Genomic DNA, 20,773 nt, shown 5'->3' with positions numbered 1-20,773 from the left:
GAGGGAGTGTGAAATTGGAATGCTGACTGCATTTAATGTTAATTTCTGTGCGCCCCTGCCCAGTCATGTGAAGTCCATAGATTAGGGCCTAATGAATTTATTTCAATTGACTGATTTCCTCATATGAACTGTAACTCAGTAAAATCATTGAAATTGTTGGATGTTGCGTTTATATTTTTGTTCAGTATAGTTAATCCATGAGGTGCTCTTTGATCATGGGATAAAATACTATAGTACAAAAGGAAGTTGATGCTGGATAGTAAACTATGCCGGAACAGCCTTTGTGCAAACAAACTTCCAGAAGTAATCAAAGCACACTCATGTAGTGGAAAAATGTAAAAGCCTTTCATGTTTTACGGCTTATGCATGGCGAGAATAACAAAACACAGACGTGTTGCGGCTACAACACTTTATCAGGGTGACAAGGAATAGTGGTGAACAAACATTTACATTTACATTTAAGTCATTTAGCAGACGCTCTTATCCAGAGCGACTTACAAATTGGTGCATTCACCTTATGATATCCAGTGGAACAACCACTAGGTGTATATCCCAGCTCTCACAGTAAGTGATTCAATTCATTACTCTACCAAAAACTTGAGGAAAAAAACACATTTAATATACAAAGATAAACAAAATAAACATGGCATAATGCAAGTGAAACACAACAAAATAAGTGCAATATCATAAAAGGAAAAAACAAACTGTGTACACATGAGCTCATGTTTCCAAATTTAAGAATGGAGAACAATTTTCTTTTTTTACAACAAAAACATTTTGTAAATCATATATCTCTTACAGGAAGGGTGAATAATCAATTTCCTCATTTAGACCTGGCAATACAGTGACCCTTAGTTTAAAGATCCAGAACATTTTGCGTTGTAGGAGGTGTTGGAGACCCCACCCCCCCGCTAGAACTGGGAACCACTTCAATGGCCATGGCTTTCAGAGAATTTGGGCTGACATGACCAACCTGTCTGTAATGTTTAGCAATATGATATTTGTTGTTAGCAGTCCTTATAGCATATGCATGTTCAGACACCCTGTCCTTGAGTCTTCTCTTAGTACGTCCTATGTAAAAGCACCCACATGGCCACTCCAGCCTGTACAGCACATAGGTAGTTTTGCTGTTTACAAAGGATTGCACTTGATAGGTTCTAGTCCACAAGTGTCCCCGAACATATTTGTTTTTACAGTGTGATGGCAGTGATTGCACTTACCACATGGGAAGTTGCCTGTGGGCTTTGGGAGCTAACTTGGCTTAGTTGCTAGGATGAGGTTGCTGCACACCAACCTATCCTGTAAGAGAATGCTGGGAGTTCAGTGAACACATCGTACAGAGTAGGATCACTTTCAATGATGCTCCATTTAGGTTTCATGATGTTCCTTAACCGTGGCTGCCTCTTGGTTCCGGGGGGTTCCAAAGTAAATTGGTTTGGGGCTTATTTATATTTTTGTTCTTCATTTTTTTGTTCTCCATTCTTACATACATTTGGTAACGAGCTCATGTGTACACAGTTTTTGACTTTTATGATATTGCATTTATTTTGTGGTGTTGCATTGGTTTTTTGTAAATTCTTGCCGTAATACATGAAAGGCTTTTTCATTTTTCCACTACATAAGAGTGCTTTGATTACTTCTGAAAGTTTGTTTGCACAAAGGCTCTTAAGGAATTATTTACAAGCCAGCATCAACTTCTTTTTGTTCTATAGTGATTCTAACATGTATTGACTCGGGCGGTTGATTTTTCATGTTTGTTTTTTAAAAATATTTTCTTTACCAACGTTAGAATTTTTATTATTTTATGTAGATCGTTGACAAAAAGATGACAATTAAATCCTTACTTTACATCCCACTTTGTAACACAACAAAATGTGGAAAAAGTTAAGGGGTGTGAATACTTTGAAGGCACTGCAGTTTACAGTATGTTGTAGGAGAGAAAAGAGAAACATTGGCAGAAAGATTGGAACCCTCTTGTCTCCTCCACAGTGGAGCTGTATGACAGTACAGACTCTGTGGCTCTCAGCACTGATGTCGTCTCAAAAAGAGTGCTGTGAAGAGCTGGGATTGGGACATGGATACGGAGTGCTGGCCAAGTGGCTACACACTCTCCTCCGAGGAGATCGGCACAGCTGGAATGTAAAATAGGGAGTTAACGTTGTGTCAGATATTGAACATGTAACACTGTGGTGTCTTCTGATTTGTGAGATGTGTGTACAGTGTGGTCTCACTCCCACGTTTCTCTGGCTAGTTGTGATGGAGACATACACACCCCTCCCTGTGTGTCTCTGTGTACGGAGGTGGTGGGATATATAACGTGTGGCGGGTTTTGCTAGTGTATGGTCGGGTTGTGGGTGTACTGTTTTCTCTTGGTAAAATAGTAGAGTGTATAGAACTGTGTCTGATCCTCCTCTCTCTCTGGCGTGTGTGTGTTGCGGTGGGGGCAGTGTCTGCGTGCGGGTCTAGCGCGGACAGCGCAATGGTCAGCCAGTGCAGTGCCAGTGAGGAACAGACCCAGGCTCAGCCCCCTCACTGCCCACCCGCCTGTAAGTCAGCAGCAGTACCACCCCTCTCAACTCTGACATTTGTGTCCTTTCCCCCTATGAACTCATTTATATTGTCCCCATAATACTGTCTCCCTAAGACTGTCTCCATAATACTGTTCCTCCATTAATATTAGGGTCTAGATTCAATCCGTAGTGCTGTAGTTCCGTGGTGTAGGCCCGATTGACATGTAAAGGCAATGTGCCCACTTTAGCGGAGACTGCATTCACGGTAAACGCTGCATATGTCGGCTCAATCGGAAATAGCCTTTACATTTCAAGCACGCTACAGTGCTAGAACTTCGGCAATACGGATTGTATCCAGCTGAAGACTGTCTCGAATGGGACAATACTGTACAAGGTCCCCCTCACTATCTTCAATAGAGTTATATCAGCTGCAGGATCTTCTGTTTGTTTGTGCACATGAATATCACTTGCCCACCCCAAAAAAATGAACAAATTATTACAATCACTAATCATTTTTATCAAAGTATTCCAGACAAATGCATACTAAGACAATATTAATTTGGACAGTCATTAGCCAATGGCCGAGTCCGAAATCTGGCTTGCCTACTACCTATTTAAACTGCATACTGTGTACTAATAGTACATACTATTTAGAACATACTGTGTACTAATAGTACATACTATTTAGAACATACTGTGTACTAATAGTACATACTATTTAGAACATACTGTGTACTAATAGTACATACTATTTAGAACATACTGTGTACTAATAGTACATACTATTTAGAACATACTGTGTACTAATAGTACATACTATTTAGAACATACTGTGTACTAATAGTACATACTATTTAGAACATACTGTGTACTAATAGTACATACTATTTAGAACATACTGTATACTAATAGTACATACTATTTAGAACATACTGTGTACTAATAGTACATACTATTTAGAACATACTGTGTACTAATAGTACATACTATTTAGAACATCTATTGCACAATTGCGTAGATTCCGGCCATTTGGAAAATAAGTATGAAATCCTAGCATTTAAAGCATATTTAATTTTCACATACTATAAAACTGTCTTTTTTCGCATATCCAAAATTCCTTCTATTTAGAACGCAAGTACGGGTATTTGGACACGGACAGGGATTTAGGGATCCAAAAAATGTAATACAAAAAATATTTCACCATTAAAAGTTTCCAGATTGCTGCTGAGTGATTGGAGTGAGTGCGACTCCTGCGTCTCAGTGTGACATTTTAAAATGTGTGTCTCACATCTCTCCTGCTTAGCTCTGTGTCAGCTCATCAGACTGACGCTACTCAGCTGTCCTATCTATCACTCAGCCTGTTCCAGTCCCTCTCAGACCTTGCCAAAAGCATGTCCCATATCCGCTGTGCTATGACAAAAACGTTACCATGCTGTGCTCACGTGCTGTGTATATACACTGTTTTGCACAGACATGCGTTCACTGTTGGCTTTCCCTACTCATTTAAGTGAAAACCTGAATCTGGGACCCAGTGTCTTACATGTAGCTTCTGCATCTCTCTCCGTTCCTCTCCCCACATTACGTCTTCCTCTCTTTCTCTTCCCCTCCTTTCTCTGACAGAGAGAATAAATAATGCTGACCTTCTGAGGCTCACTGGCCTTTTAATTGATTTATCTCTCCCTATGGCCCTGACACGGACACCCAGCCTGACAGCTGAGCAGACCAGAGACAGACAAAAAGCTGGACTAGACACAGGCTGGATTTCAATAAGCCTAAAGGCATTCTCTCCTTTTGCTGCTGGTCAGACAGCAGCAAATCCCTCATCAGGTCTCTGAAGAGATGAAGGCATTGTAGACTTTTGAGATCAATTGAGATCCACTCCTAGACTGGCCTGCTCCGGTCGTCTGCTCACGAAACAGCCACCCCTGTCCCTGAGGTGTCTCTGTCTGTCCTCCTACTTCCTCATTCAGGCAGTATCCTTCTCTGTTGTGGCCTGTAATTGGGTTTAGTGCTTGACTGCTGCCCTCTGCTGGCCATGAAACCACAGTGTCTTCATCTTCTACTGTCAGTGTTCACTGGTGTCCCCTCTGTCCGTCTGTGTGACGCTATGCCTATTGGTATATCTAAGTTGTTATTAGTGTGTGGATGTCCTTCTAAGTTTGGTTTTTATGTAACATATCCTTTATATAACTCAATTGCATATGGGCATTGTGCTCCTCTCAGACCTGTGTGAAGTTATATGTTAACTTATACAGACTATGTAACCACTGCCATTTGTGTGCACATTATTCCAGTTTGAGAAAACGGGTCTCGTTGTCCAATCAGTTTTTTGTGTGTTTTTTTGTTTGTTTTGATCGCTTACATGGTTGCCATTTTGTTGCTGTTGTCATGTTGTCTTCCAGCTGCCCCACTGCATGACGATGCTAAGCACACTTTTGCTAATTGGAAAAGTTCAGGTCATAGCTCCTGTCCTGACTTAGAGCAAGCTCTGCCTGCGCCACCCTCCGTGGCCCCAGGGGACAGCAACGTGCAGCTGAGTAAGTTAGACAGCCCTGGGGCAGCTTCTATAAAGCCAGGCTTGAGCTGCTTTTTGCCAGTTCATAATTCCTGTGGGAATATGAACAAACAGAGGTGTGCTCGCAGTTTTTATATATATAGTACCATTCCAGGGTTTTTCTTAATTTTTACTATTTTATACATTGTAGAATATATTAGATATAGATATTAAAACAATGAAATAACACATATGGAATCATGTAGTAACCAAAAAAGTGTTAAACAAATCAGAAAATATTTGATATTTGATATTCTTCAAAGTAGCCACCCTTTGCTTTGATGACATCTTTGCCATTCTCTCAACCAGCTTCATGAGGTTGATAGTACTCACCTGGAATGCATTTCAATTAGCAGGTGTGCCTTGTTAAAAGTTCATTTTAACAAGGCAGTTAGTTTGAGCCAATCAGTTGTGTTGTGACAAGGTAGGAGTTGTATACAGAAGATGGTCTTTTACCAAATAAGGCTAAGTCCATATTATGGCAAGAACAGCTCAAATCAGCAAAGAGAAACGACAGTCTATCATTACTTTAAAACATGAAGGTCAGTCAATCAGAAAAATTTCAGCGTAGTCGCAAAAACTATCAAGCGCTATGATGAAACTGGCTCTCATGAGGACCACCACAGGAAAGGAAGACCCAGAGTTACCTCTGCTGCAGAGGATAAGTTCATCACAGTTAACTGCACCTCAGAATGCAGCCCAAATAAATGAGTTCAAATAACAGACATCTCAACATCAACTGTTCAGAGGAGACTATGTGAATCAGGCTTTCATGGTTGAATTGCTGCAAAGAAGCCACTACTAAAGGACACTAATAATAAGAAGAGACTTTCTTGGGCCAGGAAACAGGAGCAATGGACATTAGACCGGTGGAAATCTGTCCTTTGGTCTGATGAGTCCAAATTTTAGATTTTTGGCTCCAACCGCTGTGTCTTTGTGAGACGCCGAGTAGGTGAACGGATGATCTCCGCATGTGTGGTTCCCACCGTGAAGCATGGAGGAGGTGTGATGGTGCTTTGCTGGTGACTGTCAGTGATTTATTTAGAATTCAAGGCACACTTAACCAGCATGGCTACCACAGCATTCTGCCGCAATACGCCATCCCATCTGGTTTGCGCTTAGTGGGACTTTAATTTGTTTTTCAACAGGACAATGACCCAAAACACACCTCCAGGCTGTGTAAGGGCTATTTGACCAAGAAGGAGAGTGATGGAGTGCTGCATCAGATGACCTGGCCTCCACAATCACACGACCTCAACCCAATTGAGATGTTTTTGGATGAGTTGGACCGCAGAGTGAAGGAAAAGCAGCCAATAAGTGCTCAGCATATGTGGGAACTCCTTCAAGTCTGTTGAAAAAGCATTCCTCATGAAGCTGGTTGAGAGAATTCCAAGAGTGTGCAAAGCTGTCATCAAGGCAAAGGGTGGCTACTTTGAAGAATCTCAGATATGAGTATGTGTGTCCAAACTTTTGACTGGTACTGTGTATAAGTATAAATATAAGCTGGATTGCGTGCTGTGTGGAATTTCTCGACTCTGCTGGCAGGCTGTCTGGCGTAGTGGGCTATCTGTGTGTCACCCTCCCAGATGACATTTCAGTGAGCCCAGTTGGTTTGTGTGTCACTTGTCTGATGAGTGTTGAGGATGGAGATGTAGACATAGTTGAGGTTTAGACCAGGAATTATAGAACAAAAACATCAACACATCTGAAGTTACCTAGGTTACCTAGGAGAATTACAAACTGTTTCCATGCACTTGAGATTTAGGGAAGTGAAACTGTTCAAAAACTCAAACATTGCCAGGTACTTTGGGTAGGGCAGACTATTCGAATGGAAAGGGAGGGAGCTGGTCTGCAGCTGAGTTGGGGCCTGTTAGGGTAGTTTTTATGAGATTGGTGGTCCCCAGTAGTGCTGCTGTGTCTTTGTACAACCAAACAACAATAGGCATTGATGGCATTGTGAGTGCAGTCTCTGCAATCAGTGCCATACAGGAAAGGGCTAGTGAGCTAGGTGAAGCATGGGTGGGAGGGGTTCTGCATGCTGATCTTCAAGTATTTCTGACCGGAGCACTCTTAGGGTCTCTCTAATCCCATCTGGCCATCTTTCTTTCTATCTATCGCTCACCGGATTTCAGCTCGCAAACAGGAGATCATCAAGATTACTGAGCAGCTGATTGAGGCCATCAACAACGGAGACTTTGAGGCTTACACGTGAGTTTACATACATAGATTGTGTGTGCGCATACATTCCATACCTCCTGGTTTAAAACTGAATAACCCTAACCCTGCTGATTTCCCTGGTCGTTACTAGAGTAGGCCCTGTTCATGTGGTACGTAAGATGTTGATGATGTGTCTTATTTCCCCTCCAGGAGAATCTGTGACCCCGGACTAACCTCGTTTGAACCTGAGGCTTTGGGAAACCTGGTGGAGGGCATGGACTTCCACAAGTTCTACTTTGAGAACTGTAAGCATCTCTTATCAACAAGGAACTAGACATTGTCATTCCACAAATGGTGCCTTTTGGGTAGTGTCATTTAGTAAAAAATAACTATTTCACCTTATTTTGTCATAAAGAGCACATGTTCAACTTCATAATACATGTCTTACCATCTCAAGAGGTAAAAAAAGACTATAAAAGTGCCCATTAAAGTGAGTGTTAAAGATGTTACCTTAAATCAGGCTAATCTCCCCTTGTGACAGGGGGAATGTAAGCTTGTTGTGTGCAACACGAAAGGGGAATTTTTACTTGTTAAAAAATGTCTAGCCTATCTATCTATCTATGGGTAACACAGTTGGCGTGGTGCGCTCAGTTTTCCAATACAAAGACCAGAAAATGTCCAAAAAGGGTAGAACCAGATCAACTGTAAAAAACTAAATATATTAAAGGGATAGTTTTACCATATTAAAACGAGAGTTCAGTTCATGTTACAGGGTTGACCTTACACCTGAGGGCCAAATATAAATGAATCAACTAATGATTAGGGCTTTACAAAATCGTGGCATTAAGTGGGTTAAAATCTTCCTAGATTTGGACTAAGAGAAAGCAAAACTTATTTGAATGAAAACACACTACTATTGGAATTTTTACATGGTTTGATTTTGTGAAAGCATAGATGTATGTGATCCAACTGTTGAATTTAGTATTTTATAAAAATGTAAACAATATTTGAGACTTAAAAGGCACTATTCGTGGAACTACCGTTAATGTGTTCGTGGTATTTTTGTTATTTATTTACCAGGTAAGTCACTGAGCACACTATTTTACAAGTCCATTTAAACACCAACTCATGTAAGTTGATGACTGTGTGTCCCTGTCTCCCATGTAGTGTTGAGTAAGAACAGTAAGCCGGTCCACACCACCATCCTGAACCCCCATGTGCACCTGATCGGGGAGGACGCGGCCTGCATCGCCTACATCCGCCTGACCCAGTACATCGACAGCCAGGGGCGCCCGCGCTCCTGCCAGTCAGAGGAGACCCGTGTGTGGCACCGCCGCGATGCCAAGTGGCTCAACGTGCATTTCCACTGTTCAGGAGCGCCTGCCGCACCTCTCCAGTGAACCTTTATCAGACACAGGTGCTGACTGCAGAGAGCTTTATTCTAGGGTCTGTCTGTGCTCTCCCTCACACACGTGCCGAAGTGCTGATACTGTACATATATTTATGTTGATGTACAGTACCTTCGGAAAGTATTCAGACCCCTTGACTTTTTCCACATTTTGTTACGTTACAGCCTTACTCTAAAATTGATTAATAAAGTCAAGGGGTCTGAATACTTTCCGAAGGCACTGTGTGTGATCTTATGTGCCACCTGTTGCAAAGAGGTCTAAGTGCTGTATGTACTGAGTAATATCCCCCCCCCCCCCCCCCCCCAAGGTGTTGAAAGCATTCCCCAGGGATGCTGGCCCATGTTGACCCAAATGCTTCCCACAGTTGTGTCAAGTTGGCTGGATGTCCTTTGGGTGGGTGAACCATTCTTGATATACACGGGAAACTGTTGAGCGTGAAAAACCCAGCAACATTGCAGTTCTTGACACAAACTGGTGTGCCTGCCACCTACTACCATACCCCATTCAAAGGCACTTAAATATTTTGTCTTGCCCTTTCACCCTCTGAATGGCACACATACCCAATCCATGTCTCAATTGCCTCAAGGCTTAAAAATCCTCTGTTAACCTGTCTCCTCCCCTTCATCTACACTGATTGAAGTGGATTTAACAAGTGACATCAATAAGGGATCATAGCTTTCACCTGGTCAGGCTGTAGTGGAAAGAGCAGGTGTTCATAATGTTTTGTATACTCAGTGTATAAAGTTATGTAAACTCAGGAGTAGTTTGGAGATGTACACTCTTGACAGGCTGTCCTGTGCCCTCCCTACCACTCTCTCTCCCTTTCTCTTAGCTTTGCCTGAATTCTGAAGCCGATTGGAGCATTTTCTCAGTGGTCGGATTGGCGCCAAGAGCCCTGCCAGAAGAGACCGCTTGGAAGTTTAAAATCTAAGGGAAAAACATAACAAAATAAAATATTTTAAAGCCGACCGACTGACAACACCACCACCACCACTCCAGTCCAACCCGAGCTATATGTTGGGGGCCGGCTGTAGCCGAAGCCCTGCCCTCCGGACGGTGCATGCTTCTGACGCCCACAGGGTGGCGCTGTCTTGTCCCTTTTCCATGGATCCATATTTTTTGCAGTTTTGAAAGGTGTTTAAAGTATTAACATATGTAAAATAAATTATCAAAAAACATTCACATTTAATCAGCAGGTATGGTAGTAATGATTAAAGAAAATAAATGTGAATTTTCTATTAAAAAAAAGAGAAAAAGGAGCACACCCTAATTTTTGTGGTGGTTGTTTTTTTGTTTGTTTCACAGTTAACATATCTAATTATTTCTTTTGTTGGATGCAAACAAATGCTAGAAGGGAACATTTACGAAAAACGAAAAGCTCGATTCAATCCGTATCGCAGGTTCAGCGCTATGGCGCGATTGAAATTTAAAGGTAATTTTTATGATTGAGCTGACCGATGCAGCGTTTGCCGTGAATGCAGTCTCCACGAACGTGAGCACGTTGCCTTTAAATTTCAAACGCGTTATAGTGCTGAACTTCCGCGATACGAATTGAACCAAGCTCTAAATTGTTAATTACAGTAATATCAACATTTTAGACATTGTTTTAATGTAGATGTTATCTTTTTATGGGTCGGGTGCATTGCAGAAGGGACTCTCTTTTTTTTTGTATTCTGATGTGTTATTGTGGACCTCTTCATTTTTATCCCCTGAATGATGCTGTATTTGAAAGTATTTTGTGTGTGAAGATTTTTTTTTAATGGGGACTTTATTTAATATAGTAATGTATACATATTTATAAGGAGAAAGACTTTACTTTTGGATGCGTGTGTGTGAAGGTGTGTTCTCATGTCCCTATAGCTCCCTTTTCAAGCTCTTTTGCGCTTTGAGATCCCCGGTGTATATGCACACATGCATGCTCACACAAGGCCCAAAATCCAGGTCACTGTGCTGTGCCCTTTGGGTATGTAGACCAGCCTGCTCCTCCAGCTACAGGCCACATTCTCCTGACCAGCACAACCTGAAGTTGCAGAACACTACTATTGGTTCAGTGTGCCGAGTTTGCCTTCTTCCTTTTGGCCACTAGAGGGCACATGACACAATCAAGCCTACTGCTACTATTCTGACGGAGACCCCAAACCACAAACTCTGAACGCTCGTACACCTCTCCTTCCTATTGTTTTCATCATGTTTGATAAAACATTTTTGGGGGAAATATGGAAAAATGTAATGAAATCTAAAATGGCCGGTACTGTTTGGCACAAACTTGAGACTCAATGCTGTTCTGTTCACTCCCCGGATGAACGTTTCTGCAACTTCAGGTTAAGCTCACTTACTCCTGGGGTCTCTACCTGTGTTTCTGTAGTTAGCGACCCTGCTAATCAGCTTTCTATTAGCGCCACTCAGTGTGATATCACCCTTTGCCTGTCTCTTGTTCTGGTCCCTGTCCTGTTCTCGAACATTGTATATTATTGTCTGTCTTCGCTTGCCATACCTCTCTGTAAAGTCATTGGCACTAAAAGCATGTGAAAATGAAAATGCTGTTGAGTTGTCCGGTGGCTGGTGGTGGCATGTCGAACAGCTGGCTGGGGATGGGCCGGGAGGTGGATCGGCGGCCACGCTTAAAGCAATCAATGGATTGGTCCCTTTATCCCGGTTTCAGTTGTAACTGTTCTAGATGTTAGTGTTTGTACTGTTATGAATAATCCATTTCTTTTTGAGATTGGAGCTGTAACTATGGGGAGGCAGTTGAGGTGGGGGTTGGGGCTCAGGCAGCTGGCAGCTGGCCAATCACACCCAAGCCTCCCCTGTCCAACCCAATTCCCACAATACACATATGTGGAATCAACACACACACAGTGCACTCCCGATGCAAATTATATTTGAATATATATACACTGAACAAAAATATAAACACAACATGTAAAGTGCTGGTCCCATGTTTCATGAGCTGAAATAAAGATCCCAGAAATGTTCCATACTCACAAAAAGCTTAAATATCTCACATTTTGAGCACAAATTTGTTTACATCCCTCTTAATGAGCATTTCTCCTTTGCCAAGATCATCCATCCACCTGACAGGTGTGGCATATCAAGAAGCTGATTAAACAGCATGATCATTATACAGATGCACCCTGTGCTGGGGACAATAAAAGGTCCCTCTAAAATCTGCAGTTTTGTCACATAACACACTGTTGAGGGAGCATGCAATTGGCATGCTGACTGCAGGAATGTCCATCAGAGCTGTTGCCAGAAAATGTAATGTTCATTTCTCTAGCATAACATCATTTTAGAGAATTTGGTAGTACGTCCAACCGGCCTCACAACCGCAGACCACTTGTAACCACGCCAGCCCTCCACATCCTGCTTCTTCACCTAAGGGATCGAGGGGGCTGCTGCTGAGGAGTGATCCAATGTTTTACAATTTACGGGAGGGGGGGTGCTTCTGAGGAGTATTTTTGTCTGTAATAAAGTCCTTTTGTGGGGAAAGAACACTGATTGGCTGGGCCTGGCTCCCAGTGGGTGGGCCTATGCTCTCCTCCCAGGCCCACCCATGGCTGTGCCCCTGCCCGATCATGTGATTAGAGCCTAATTTATGTATATGAACTGTAACTCAGCAAAATCTTTGAAATAGTTGCGTTTATATGTTTGTTATGAGACACACACACACAAATACACACTAAAAACAATCTCCCTTTAAAAACATATCTTTGTGATAATGGTAAAACATTGGAACACTGTTTTTCACTGTGTTGTAGCAACTTGTGACTGTACCGCCAGAGGGGTGAAGCTTGCTGTTAACCCCTTCATTTCTGTGCTAAGCAGCTCCATAGTACTGGCGTTCCATTGAACCTGTGGAAGGCCGGGCACCGAAAAGACAGCAACCTACCGATGAGACTCTCGGTCATAAAAAATGATATCAAAACATGTTGAATGAAACGCGTTAAAACAAAACCTGTGCTCTGTGTTCATATCATGGTCACAACTGGCCCCGCCCACCCTACTGCGCTTTGTGACATATCTGCCATGAAACTGTTCCCCTTTTGCACCATAATGCACTGTATACAGTACTGAACTGTGTGATGTTGTTTTGGCTCAAATAGCTTTTCCTGACTTTGTGCTGTGGGCACTGGCCTCTCTCTCTCTCTCCCACTGGGCCTGATGCTTCCATTCATTGCATCGGTGTCACACAGCCATGGGAATGAGAACTACCATGCGGTTTACTTCAACTTCAAAAGAATTCAAAGGGAAGAAGAGGAGAGAAATAGTTATTGAGGGGATAGTTAACCTTGGATTATACTATAGCCTACCTAACTAGCTAGCAGGACAGGAAGAGAGCCTTGATATACTTACAAAAACAAATACTGAAAAATACATTAAAAGCCACACACTTTAACAACTATATATGCAGTTTTACAAGAGAAAGAAATATGCATGTCTACTTTCTGGTAATATTTTTCACTGTGTTTACTTGATTAAGAAATTGAAATCTGTATGTTACTTGCATCCTCAAGGTCAATGAAAATGTCTCTGTCTCAAATATTGAAATTAAGTGATATCACGTTTAAAAAAAAGTACAAAAAATTAAATAAAAAAAGGTAAATTTACTGCATTGTAATCATATACTAAGGGTACATATGACTATACTCCGTTTTCATTTGGATGCTGGATTTTTGCATGACCATATAATAAATAAAACCATGACTTAAACGATCAAGTGTTTGTTTGAATGTTAGTAGATCATCATAGCTTTGTTATTATGGAAACAATCTGAGAAGTATTTCATTAAAATTACATTTCAACATAAGTTGTCAGTTTTGTCATTTTCATGTAAGTGTCTGCTAGTCCATCCATCCAGGATAGAAATGTATCTTGTCTGTGTCAAACCAATACAGAGTAAGGTAACACATTGCTTGTAATATGGCTTATTTTTTGAGGGGGGAGGGGGGCTTGGCTTCCCCAGTGATTTTACCCACGCACCGCTACTGGGGTCTATCCAGCTAAGGGACTTTGGAGATTGTTGTCAAGTCCCTTGTTAACACTGGACTGTGAATAATGAACATGATCTGCCCATTTAACAGGTTTCACACAGATTCGTCATGCGAGATAGTTAAGTGATAATGCCCTCGAAGCCGGTGTTTGGAGGATATATTGGCACGGTTTGCCGGCCCGAGCCTAACACCCGTGCCAATATAGTCTCCAAACACCAGCGTCTCTGACTTTATCACTTACATAAATTATAGATCATGTGAAATAATCCATTGAAAATATGCCTTCCCGAAGAGTAGAATTACTGTACTGCAGACTATAATACACTGCTCAAAAAAATAAAGGGAACACTTAAACAACACAATGTAACTCCAAGTCAATCACACTTCTGTGAAATCAAACTGTCCACTTAGGAAGCAACATTGATCGACAATAAATTTCACATGCTGTTGTGCAAATGGAATAGACAACAGGTGGAAATTATAGGCAATTAGCAAGACACCCCCAATAAAGGAGTGGTTCTGCAGGTGGTGAACACAGACCACTTCTCAGTTCCTATGCTTCCTGGCTGATGTTTTGGTCACTTTTGAATGCTGGCGGTGCTTTCACTCTAGTGGTAGCATGAGACGGAGTCTACAACCCACACAAGTGGCTCAGGTAGTGCAGCTCATCCAGGATGGCACATCAATGCGAGCTGTGGCAAGAAGGTTTGCTGTGTCTGTCAGCGTAGTGTCCAGAGCATGGAGGCGCTACCAGGAGACAGGCCAGTACATCAGGAGACGTGGAGGATGCCGTAGGAGGGCAACAACCCAGCAGCAGGACCGCTACCTCCGCCTCTGTGCAAGGAGGAGCAGGAGGAGCACTGCCAGAGCCCTGCAAAATGACCTCCAGCAGGCCACAAATGTGCATGTGTCTGCTCAAACGGTCAGAAACAGACTCATGAGGGCCCGACGTCCACAGGTGGGACACCGTGCAGGACGTTTGGCATTTGCCAGAGAACACCAAGATTGGCAAATTCGCCACTGGCGCACTGTGCTCTTCACAGATGAAAGCAGGTTCACACTGAGCACGTGACAGACGTGACAGTCTGGAGACGCCGTGGAGAACGTTCTGCTGCCTGCAACATCCTCCAGCATGACCGGTTTGGCGGTGGGTCAGTCATGGTGTGGGGTGGCATTTCTTTGGGGGGCCGCACAGCCCCCCATGTGCTCGCCAGAGGTAGCCTGACTGCCATTAGGTACCGAGATGAGATCCTCAGACCCCTTGTGAGACCATATGCTGTTGCGGTTGGCCCTGGGTTCCTCCTAATGCAAGACAATGCTAGACCTCATGTGGCTGGAGTGTGTCAGCAGTTCCTGCAAGAGGAAGGCATTGATGCTATGGACTGGCCCGCCCGTTCCCCAGACCTGAATCCAATTGAGCACATCTGGGACATCATGTCTCGCTCCATCCACTTTAGTCCAGGTCTGGGAGGAGATCCCTCAGGAGACCATCCGCCACCTCATCAGGAGCATGCCCAGGCGTTGTAGGGAGGTCATACAGGCACGTGGAGGCCACACACACACTACTGAGCCTCATTTTGACTTGTTTTAAGGACATTACATCAAAGTTGGATCAGCCTGTAGTGTGGTTTTCCACTTTAATTTTGAGTGTGACTCCAAATCCAGACCTCCATGGGTTGATAAATTTGATTTCCATTGATAGTTTTTGTGTGATTTTGTTGTCAGCACATTCAAGTATGTAAAGAAAAAAGTATTTAATAAGAATATTTCATTCATTCAGATCTAGGATGTGTTATTTTAGTGTTCCCTTTATTTTTTTGAGCAGTGTATGTACCTCTAGTCTCCTGTCCGTCAAACACTGGAGGCACTGCCGTTTCCATTCCAGTCTTCTGTAGACAGCATCAGATGGGTAAAAGACAGTGGCTCCTGCATTGACAGACATGCAGAAGCTGTGGGTAAAAAAAATGTAATAAATAAACAATCCATTCCAACCTCTCTGAGTTTATTAGAGATGATACAGCGTTGGTCTTTGTTTTGTAGTTTTTACAAAATAAACAGAAAACAAAACAAGACAGCAGCTCCTGTTAAGACGGACAGTCACAGGCAGAGAGGCATAGACCCTCTCTTTTTCCATCTCCCTCTAGCTCATCCTCCTCTCTCTACGCAGCTCTAAACTGGCTGGGTATCTATGTGAGAGTCGGGGAAAGTGCATGTTAAAGTGTGTGGTTTCTCTGTAGACTTGTGGGGCCTTTAGTAGACAGTTTGTTTGTCAGAATGTACTCCAATGGCCTCAGCTCTGGGGTAGTGGAATGCACAGAGAGTCTGGAGGAGCTGTGGCATGTGATTAATACCCCACATCCTTCCTACGGCACAAGCCTCTGTCCAGAGCACTACAGTACGCTGTCTCGTTTAGTCAATGTCTATTCTGTCACATTTCCCCCCCGCCCAAAATATACAACAGATTTAAAATGTACAACGTTTTACAATCATTCTTCTGAAGAAATGAGAAGTGTGTGTGTGTGTGATCGTGACCACGTATGTTGCCGAGCTCATTCATGCGCTACAGGGCCACAGGATATCCTGTGAGGTCAGTTCCTGTTAAATAGTGGGGTGACATTAGACCTCCCCCCACCCCCTCTCAGTCTACCAGACCCTGGCGTCAGTCAGTCTAACCGTCTGCAGGCTTAGACAAGTCCTCTACTTTCTGGATGAAGACGATGTGTGCGACTGCAAGGTGTTTCAGTCCAACTCATTAACTCCCTTATTAGAGGTCTTTATTCCACCCATGAGGTTTGGTTGTTACAGTGGCGTTTCGGAGTCCATTGTCCTGATAGGGGGCTGTCCTCCCGCCCTCTCACCTCATCCACCCTCTGTAGTGACTGGTGTGGGTGTGGGTGAACAGGGCCCTCTCCCCCCGGGCCAAGCCGGGTGGGGCAGTGCTCCATTCCAGACTGTGGTTCCAGTCTCAGCTCCAGCTGGAGCTCTGCAGCTCCTCTCTCAGCCAGGCGGGCAGGAGCTGGCCCAGCCGGTTCAGCAGCCTCAGCAGCTCCATGTTGTGCTCCCGGTAATGCTCCGTCAGGAAGGCACGCGACTGTAATGCACACAGCAGAGAACAGTCAGGTAAGGACTGTATGAGGCACTTGTTTACACATAATTACATGTTAGACAGAAGTGAGACAAAATGCATCATGGCACACTGGCAACGGGATAATGTTGTGTGTGTGACGTCACTGTACCTCAGGGGTCATGTCAGGGTATTTCCTGCCTTTACTCTTGCCAAGACACTTGGGTCGTCCACCTTCCACCCTCTGGCACCAGAACCCTTTACTTTCATCGTACGTCAGAGCCTGGGTGTAGTTGAAGATGGGTGTGACCCCCAGGAACCTCTGGATGCCCTCCATGACCAGGGCAGGGTTGGAACGCAGCTGGGACCCGTCCACTATATGCACCTGGAAACAGGAATCACACCTCTCACATTCTGGCCTTCACACATGAATGGATGATTTTGAATGGGTGACTCCTGTAGTTTTCATTATCTAGCTGTGCTTGTATAGTATGTTTGTGTATGTGAATGTGTATTTCCAGTAAAGTGTTACCTGGCTGGGCTGGTAGTGGTGTAGCCAGCGCTCCAGGTGGGTGGCGTAGGCCCCAGGTTTAAGGCAGCGTCTCTGCAGGATGATCAGCTCTCGGGGGGAGGCAGGCCCCGCTGTCACCACCTCCTGGAATGTGTGGTTGATGGCCATTGGGTCCTGATGAGCCCGCTGGTGCTGCAGGGTAAAATACATGGGATAGGTCAAAGGTCAACCATCATGAGTCAAAGGTTATCAGAGGTCAGGCTTCAGAGGGATCAAGTAACAAGATAACGTTGACCTCCCTTGCTTGTTAAAGTAACTACAAGCAAATAAAGAGAATAATTATTATATTTAACTAGGCAAGTCAGTTAAGAACAAATTCTTATTTACAATAATGGCCTACAAGCAAATAAACCTCACAGATGACTCTGCATCCAGCAGTATCTTCAGCATGTGTGGTCACTTAACGGTCAAAATGGTCTGGCAACAGTTTATATTTCATGACCCTAATGGTTCATATTATGGCTGAGGTAGTTAGAGCTGATCCTGAACATTGGTAAACCTGATCTGTGTAGTGTGATAGACCCACCTGGTACCAGGAGTAGGCGCGGTCCACTGGGTTGATGAGCACAGCCAGGATCTTGGCCCGGGACAGCAGGGCCGCCGCTCTCTTGGGGGCTACCTCCGTGTCAAAGTAGTTGGCACTTTTCTCAAACATGAAGTCTGTACTGACATTCGATGGGAAGGGGAAGAAGTCCATGTACCTGAAGAGAGGAGGGGGGAGAGCAGTTTGGTTTACTGAGGGCCAGGGGAGCGCTTATGACATAAAATGTCCCAATAACTGAATGGCTTCCTGCGCCATGTCCCTTTTCACCTAGGACCAAATAGACCATACTGTTATACATTCTCACTGATATGAGAGGACTAGATAAGAGGGCAATATGGAGGAAGACTAAACTACAAGTAAGCATGAAGGAACTACATAGAGGCAATGTTGAGGTGAGGTGGCTACAGGCTTCATTATAGTGTTTAAAGAATGGGCAGTAATGTTGTCTTACCAGTCAATGCCGTTGTCGTAGTTGGGCCCGCTAAAGAATTGGATCTCCTCAAAGGTGACAGGACTGGAGAAGCTACTGGTGATGGCAGGGTGGAGGCTCAGGAATGAGTGCAGGGCTGTGGTGCCTGAAATAACACATACAAATATACACTTTTGGTTGGACTGAAACTCACCACCACAAATGCCATCGTGCTACACATTCTGGCCAAGAGTGTGCGAAGAGCGAGAGAGGTTACGTCGGAGGAGAATGGCCGGCCACAGGGTCTCACCTGTTTTCTGTGGGCCTACGACCAAGAACCTGGGTAGTCTATCACAGGTCTTTTCCTTCGACCAGATGTCTTTATGCCTCTTGTCCTGACATGGGTTCTGAGGACAAATAGAGAGGGGTTAGGTTAGGGTCACCAATACATATAGCTCATAAATTGATAGTCCAAACATTATTATAAGAATCTCAAGAAAACAGTACATATCCAAAGTAGGAAACAGTAACTAACAACCGATGTACTACAATGTCTATAATAATAATTGCAGTTCCCTAACCTGCCAGAGGGGGTCCCTCTCCTCAGGGAAGATCTGGAAGTATTTGTCAGCCAGCTGCGTGGGGGGCAGGGTCTGCAGCCGCAGGTTGGTCCAACACTGAACAAACTTCACCAGGGACTCAAAGGTGTACAGGCCCAGCCGGTCATTCCCATAGTTAGACAGGTGGGTCATGAAGATGCTGATCTGGGGGGGGGGGGGTCAGAGGAGGGAAGTGAGACTTTTCACTGTTTAGCTGCATACGAGGCTAAATCCCAACTTGTGAGGCACCTGCAATTGTAGCACAGATTGACATCGATGCATGATTTACACAAAAATGTAAGTTACAATTCCATTTTCCAAGTTAAGATTCTTCCAGTCATTTTGAGCAGTGACCTGAAGAGGGTAGCAGGCTCCAGTAATGACAGGCAGAGTATCTCCAGAGCGGACTAGAACTTACAGGGTTGAGGAGGACGGTGAGGAACAGCTCCCCTCCCCTGATGCTCTTGTCCAGCTCTTTGGAGCCTCCTGGGTACTCGTTATAGAAGATAGTGTGAGTGAAGAGGCCACATGTCTGTCTGGGTAACACCTGCAGAGACAGAGAGGGGAAACTGTAAAAAATACATCAAAATAACCAACTTTCTCTTCCTTCTCTCCACTTTAATAATGAATAGGGCCTTTGCACCTTTGTATAAACTCTAAGCCCTTGAGTGTGCTCATTAAGCACTGAGGGGCAAATCCTGACTTTGATTAAGTCATATTTTCACTTTGTCATTGATGTCAATGAGAGAGGAAGTGACAATTTGACTTCAATTGAAGCTCAAAATAACTATAGAGTGAAAATCTCACTTTTAAAAGTTAATATTCAGAAGTTAACTTACACCCAAATAATGTTGTTGATGTCTTAAACTCGTATTTGTGGCCAAAGCATACATTTTAAAAACCTGCCTCAACCCTTTTTCTCAAATTTGCTTGGATAATGACATTATCTTTGGCCGAGACAGGCCGGTATGTGATCTGGTGGGGAGAATGATCCTTCTCGAGATTAGGGGAGACACGAGCTAGGGCTGTGGCGGTCACAAATATTTAGTCAGCAGGTGATTGTCAAGCAAATAACTGTCGGTCTCAGGGTAATTGTCCGTTAATTAACATAAACACTCCTGGCTTCCACACAGCCTACATGCCACTGATGCTGACCTTTGGAACATTTACATTTTAAAAAGTTGAATAAATCCATGTAATATAGCCTACACCTTCACAATAAATCCATTACTTATTTTGGACATTTCTAAAGAAACATGATATGAAGAAAATGTAGTCTATTTCAGACGACCAGAAAAGCATACTCTGAGTTGTCCTTATGTTAGGTCCTGATGTGGCTATGCCAAATGGCTGTGGGCTACACTAGTTCATTTAGCAAACAAGATTTGCTTAGAATTCCGTGGCATTATTTTATAGTATGAAGAACATAATTGAACAAAGCTGAATAAAATAGAAAGGATATTTTCTCCAAATGATTTGAGGGAATGCTCACATGCGGCTATTCTGTGTTGAGCGGTTAACAAAGAAACAGGTACTCCTATATGCTTACTGTAGAATTATTTATGTAACTTTAGTTGTTCTACAAACGTTGGGCCATATGTTTTGATGTTTAATATATTGTAAGGCTGGATGATGTGACTCTAATGATGATTTGTAAAAAAGTTGCTTGAAAGGCATGAGTTTTGTCTCCTAGAAGTGACAAAATCCATGCTTTTGTCACTTCTAGGTTAGACTACTGCAATGCTCTACTTTCCGGCTACCCGGATAAAGCACTAAATAAACTTCAGTTAGTGCTAAACACGGCTGCTAGAATCTTGACTAGAACCAAAAATGTGATCATATTACTCCAGTGCTAGCCTGGCTTCCTGTTAAGGCAAGGGCTGATTTCAAGGTTTTACTGCTAACCTAAAAAGCATTACATGGGCTTGCTCCTACCTATCTTTCCGATTTGGTCCTGCCGTACAT

At 43.4% G+C, this 20,773-nt stretch overlaps 2 protein-coding genes across 36 annotated transcripts in view; one reads left to right on the top strand and one right to left on the bottom strand.

Moving 5' to 3' along the window:
* LOC139562635 (calcium/calmodulin-dependent protein kinase type II subunit gamma) overlaps positions 1–13,437 on the top strand; it is a 105,134-nt gene extending 91,697 nt beyond the window's left edge. For 14 of the 34 annotated variants that reach the window (XM_071380499.1, XM_071380492.1, XM_071380500.1 and 11 more), the window contains 4 exons: positions 7,197–7,272; positions 7,432–7,526; positions 8,389–8,638; positions 9,463–13,437. In XM_071380499.1, the coding sequence (XP_071236600.1) occupies positions 7,197–7,272; positions 7,432–7,526; positions 8,389–8,621 (404 nt within the window). In that variant the 3' untranslated portion in view covers positions 8,622–8,638; positions 9,463–13,437. Of the gene's footprint in view, positions 1–2,447; positions 2,547–4,912; positions 5,048–7,196; positions 7,273–7,431; positions 7,527–8,388; positions 8,639–9,462 lie in introns of all 34 variants that reach the window. The other 20 variants (XM_071380480.1, XM_071380471.1, XM_071380482.1 and 17 more) reach the window with 4 other exon arrangements.
* Positions 13,438–15,606: 2,169 nt separating this feature from the next.
* LOC139562633 (bifunctional heparan sulfate N-deacetylase/N-sulfotransferase 2-like) overlaps positions 15,607–20,773 on the bottom strand; it is a 177,180-nt gene continuing 172,013 nt past the window's right edge. For both annotated transcript variants that reach the window (XM_071380463.1, XM_071380464.1), the window contains 8 exons: positions 19,227–19,355; positions 18,791–18,973; positions 18,520–18,616; positions 18,252–18,375; positions 17,783–17,957; positions 17,218–17,388; positions 16,858–17,070; positions 15,607–16,712 (listed from right to left, as the gene is read on the bottom strand). In XM_071380463.1, coding sequence (XP_071236564.1) covers positions 16,587–16,712; positions 16,858–17,070; positions 17,218–17,388; positions 17,783–17,957; positions 18,252–18,375; positions 18,520–18,616; positions 18,791–18,973; positions 19,227–19,355 — 1,218 coding nt within the window. In that variant the 3' untranslated portion in view covers positions 15,607–16,586. The remainder of the gene's footprint in view (positions 16,713–16,857; positions 17,071–17,217; positions 17,389–17,782; positions 17,958–18,251; positions 18,376–18,519; positions 18,617–18,790; positions 18,974–19,226; positions 19,356–20,773) is intronic.

The sequence above is a fragment of the Salvelinus alpinus genome, chromosome 32 (assembly GCF_045679555.1).
Source record: "Salvelinus alpinus chromosome 32, SLU_Salpinus.1, whole genome shotgun sequence".
In the NCBI taxonomy this organism is placed as follows: Eukaryota; Metazoa; Chordata; class Actinopteri; order Salmoniformes; family Salmonidae; genus Salvelinus; species Salvelinus alpinus.
The sequence above is the reverse complement of the archived record's forward strand: the minus strand, read 5'-3'. Positions and strand labels throughout refer to the sequence as shown.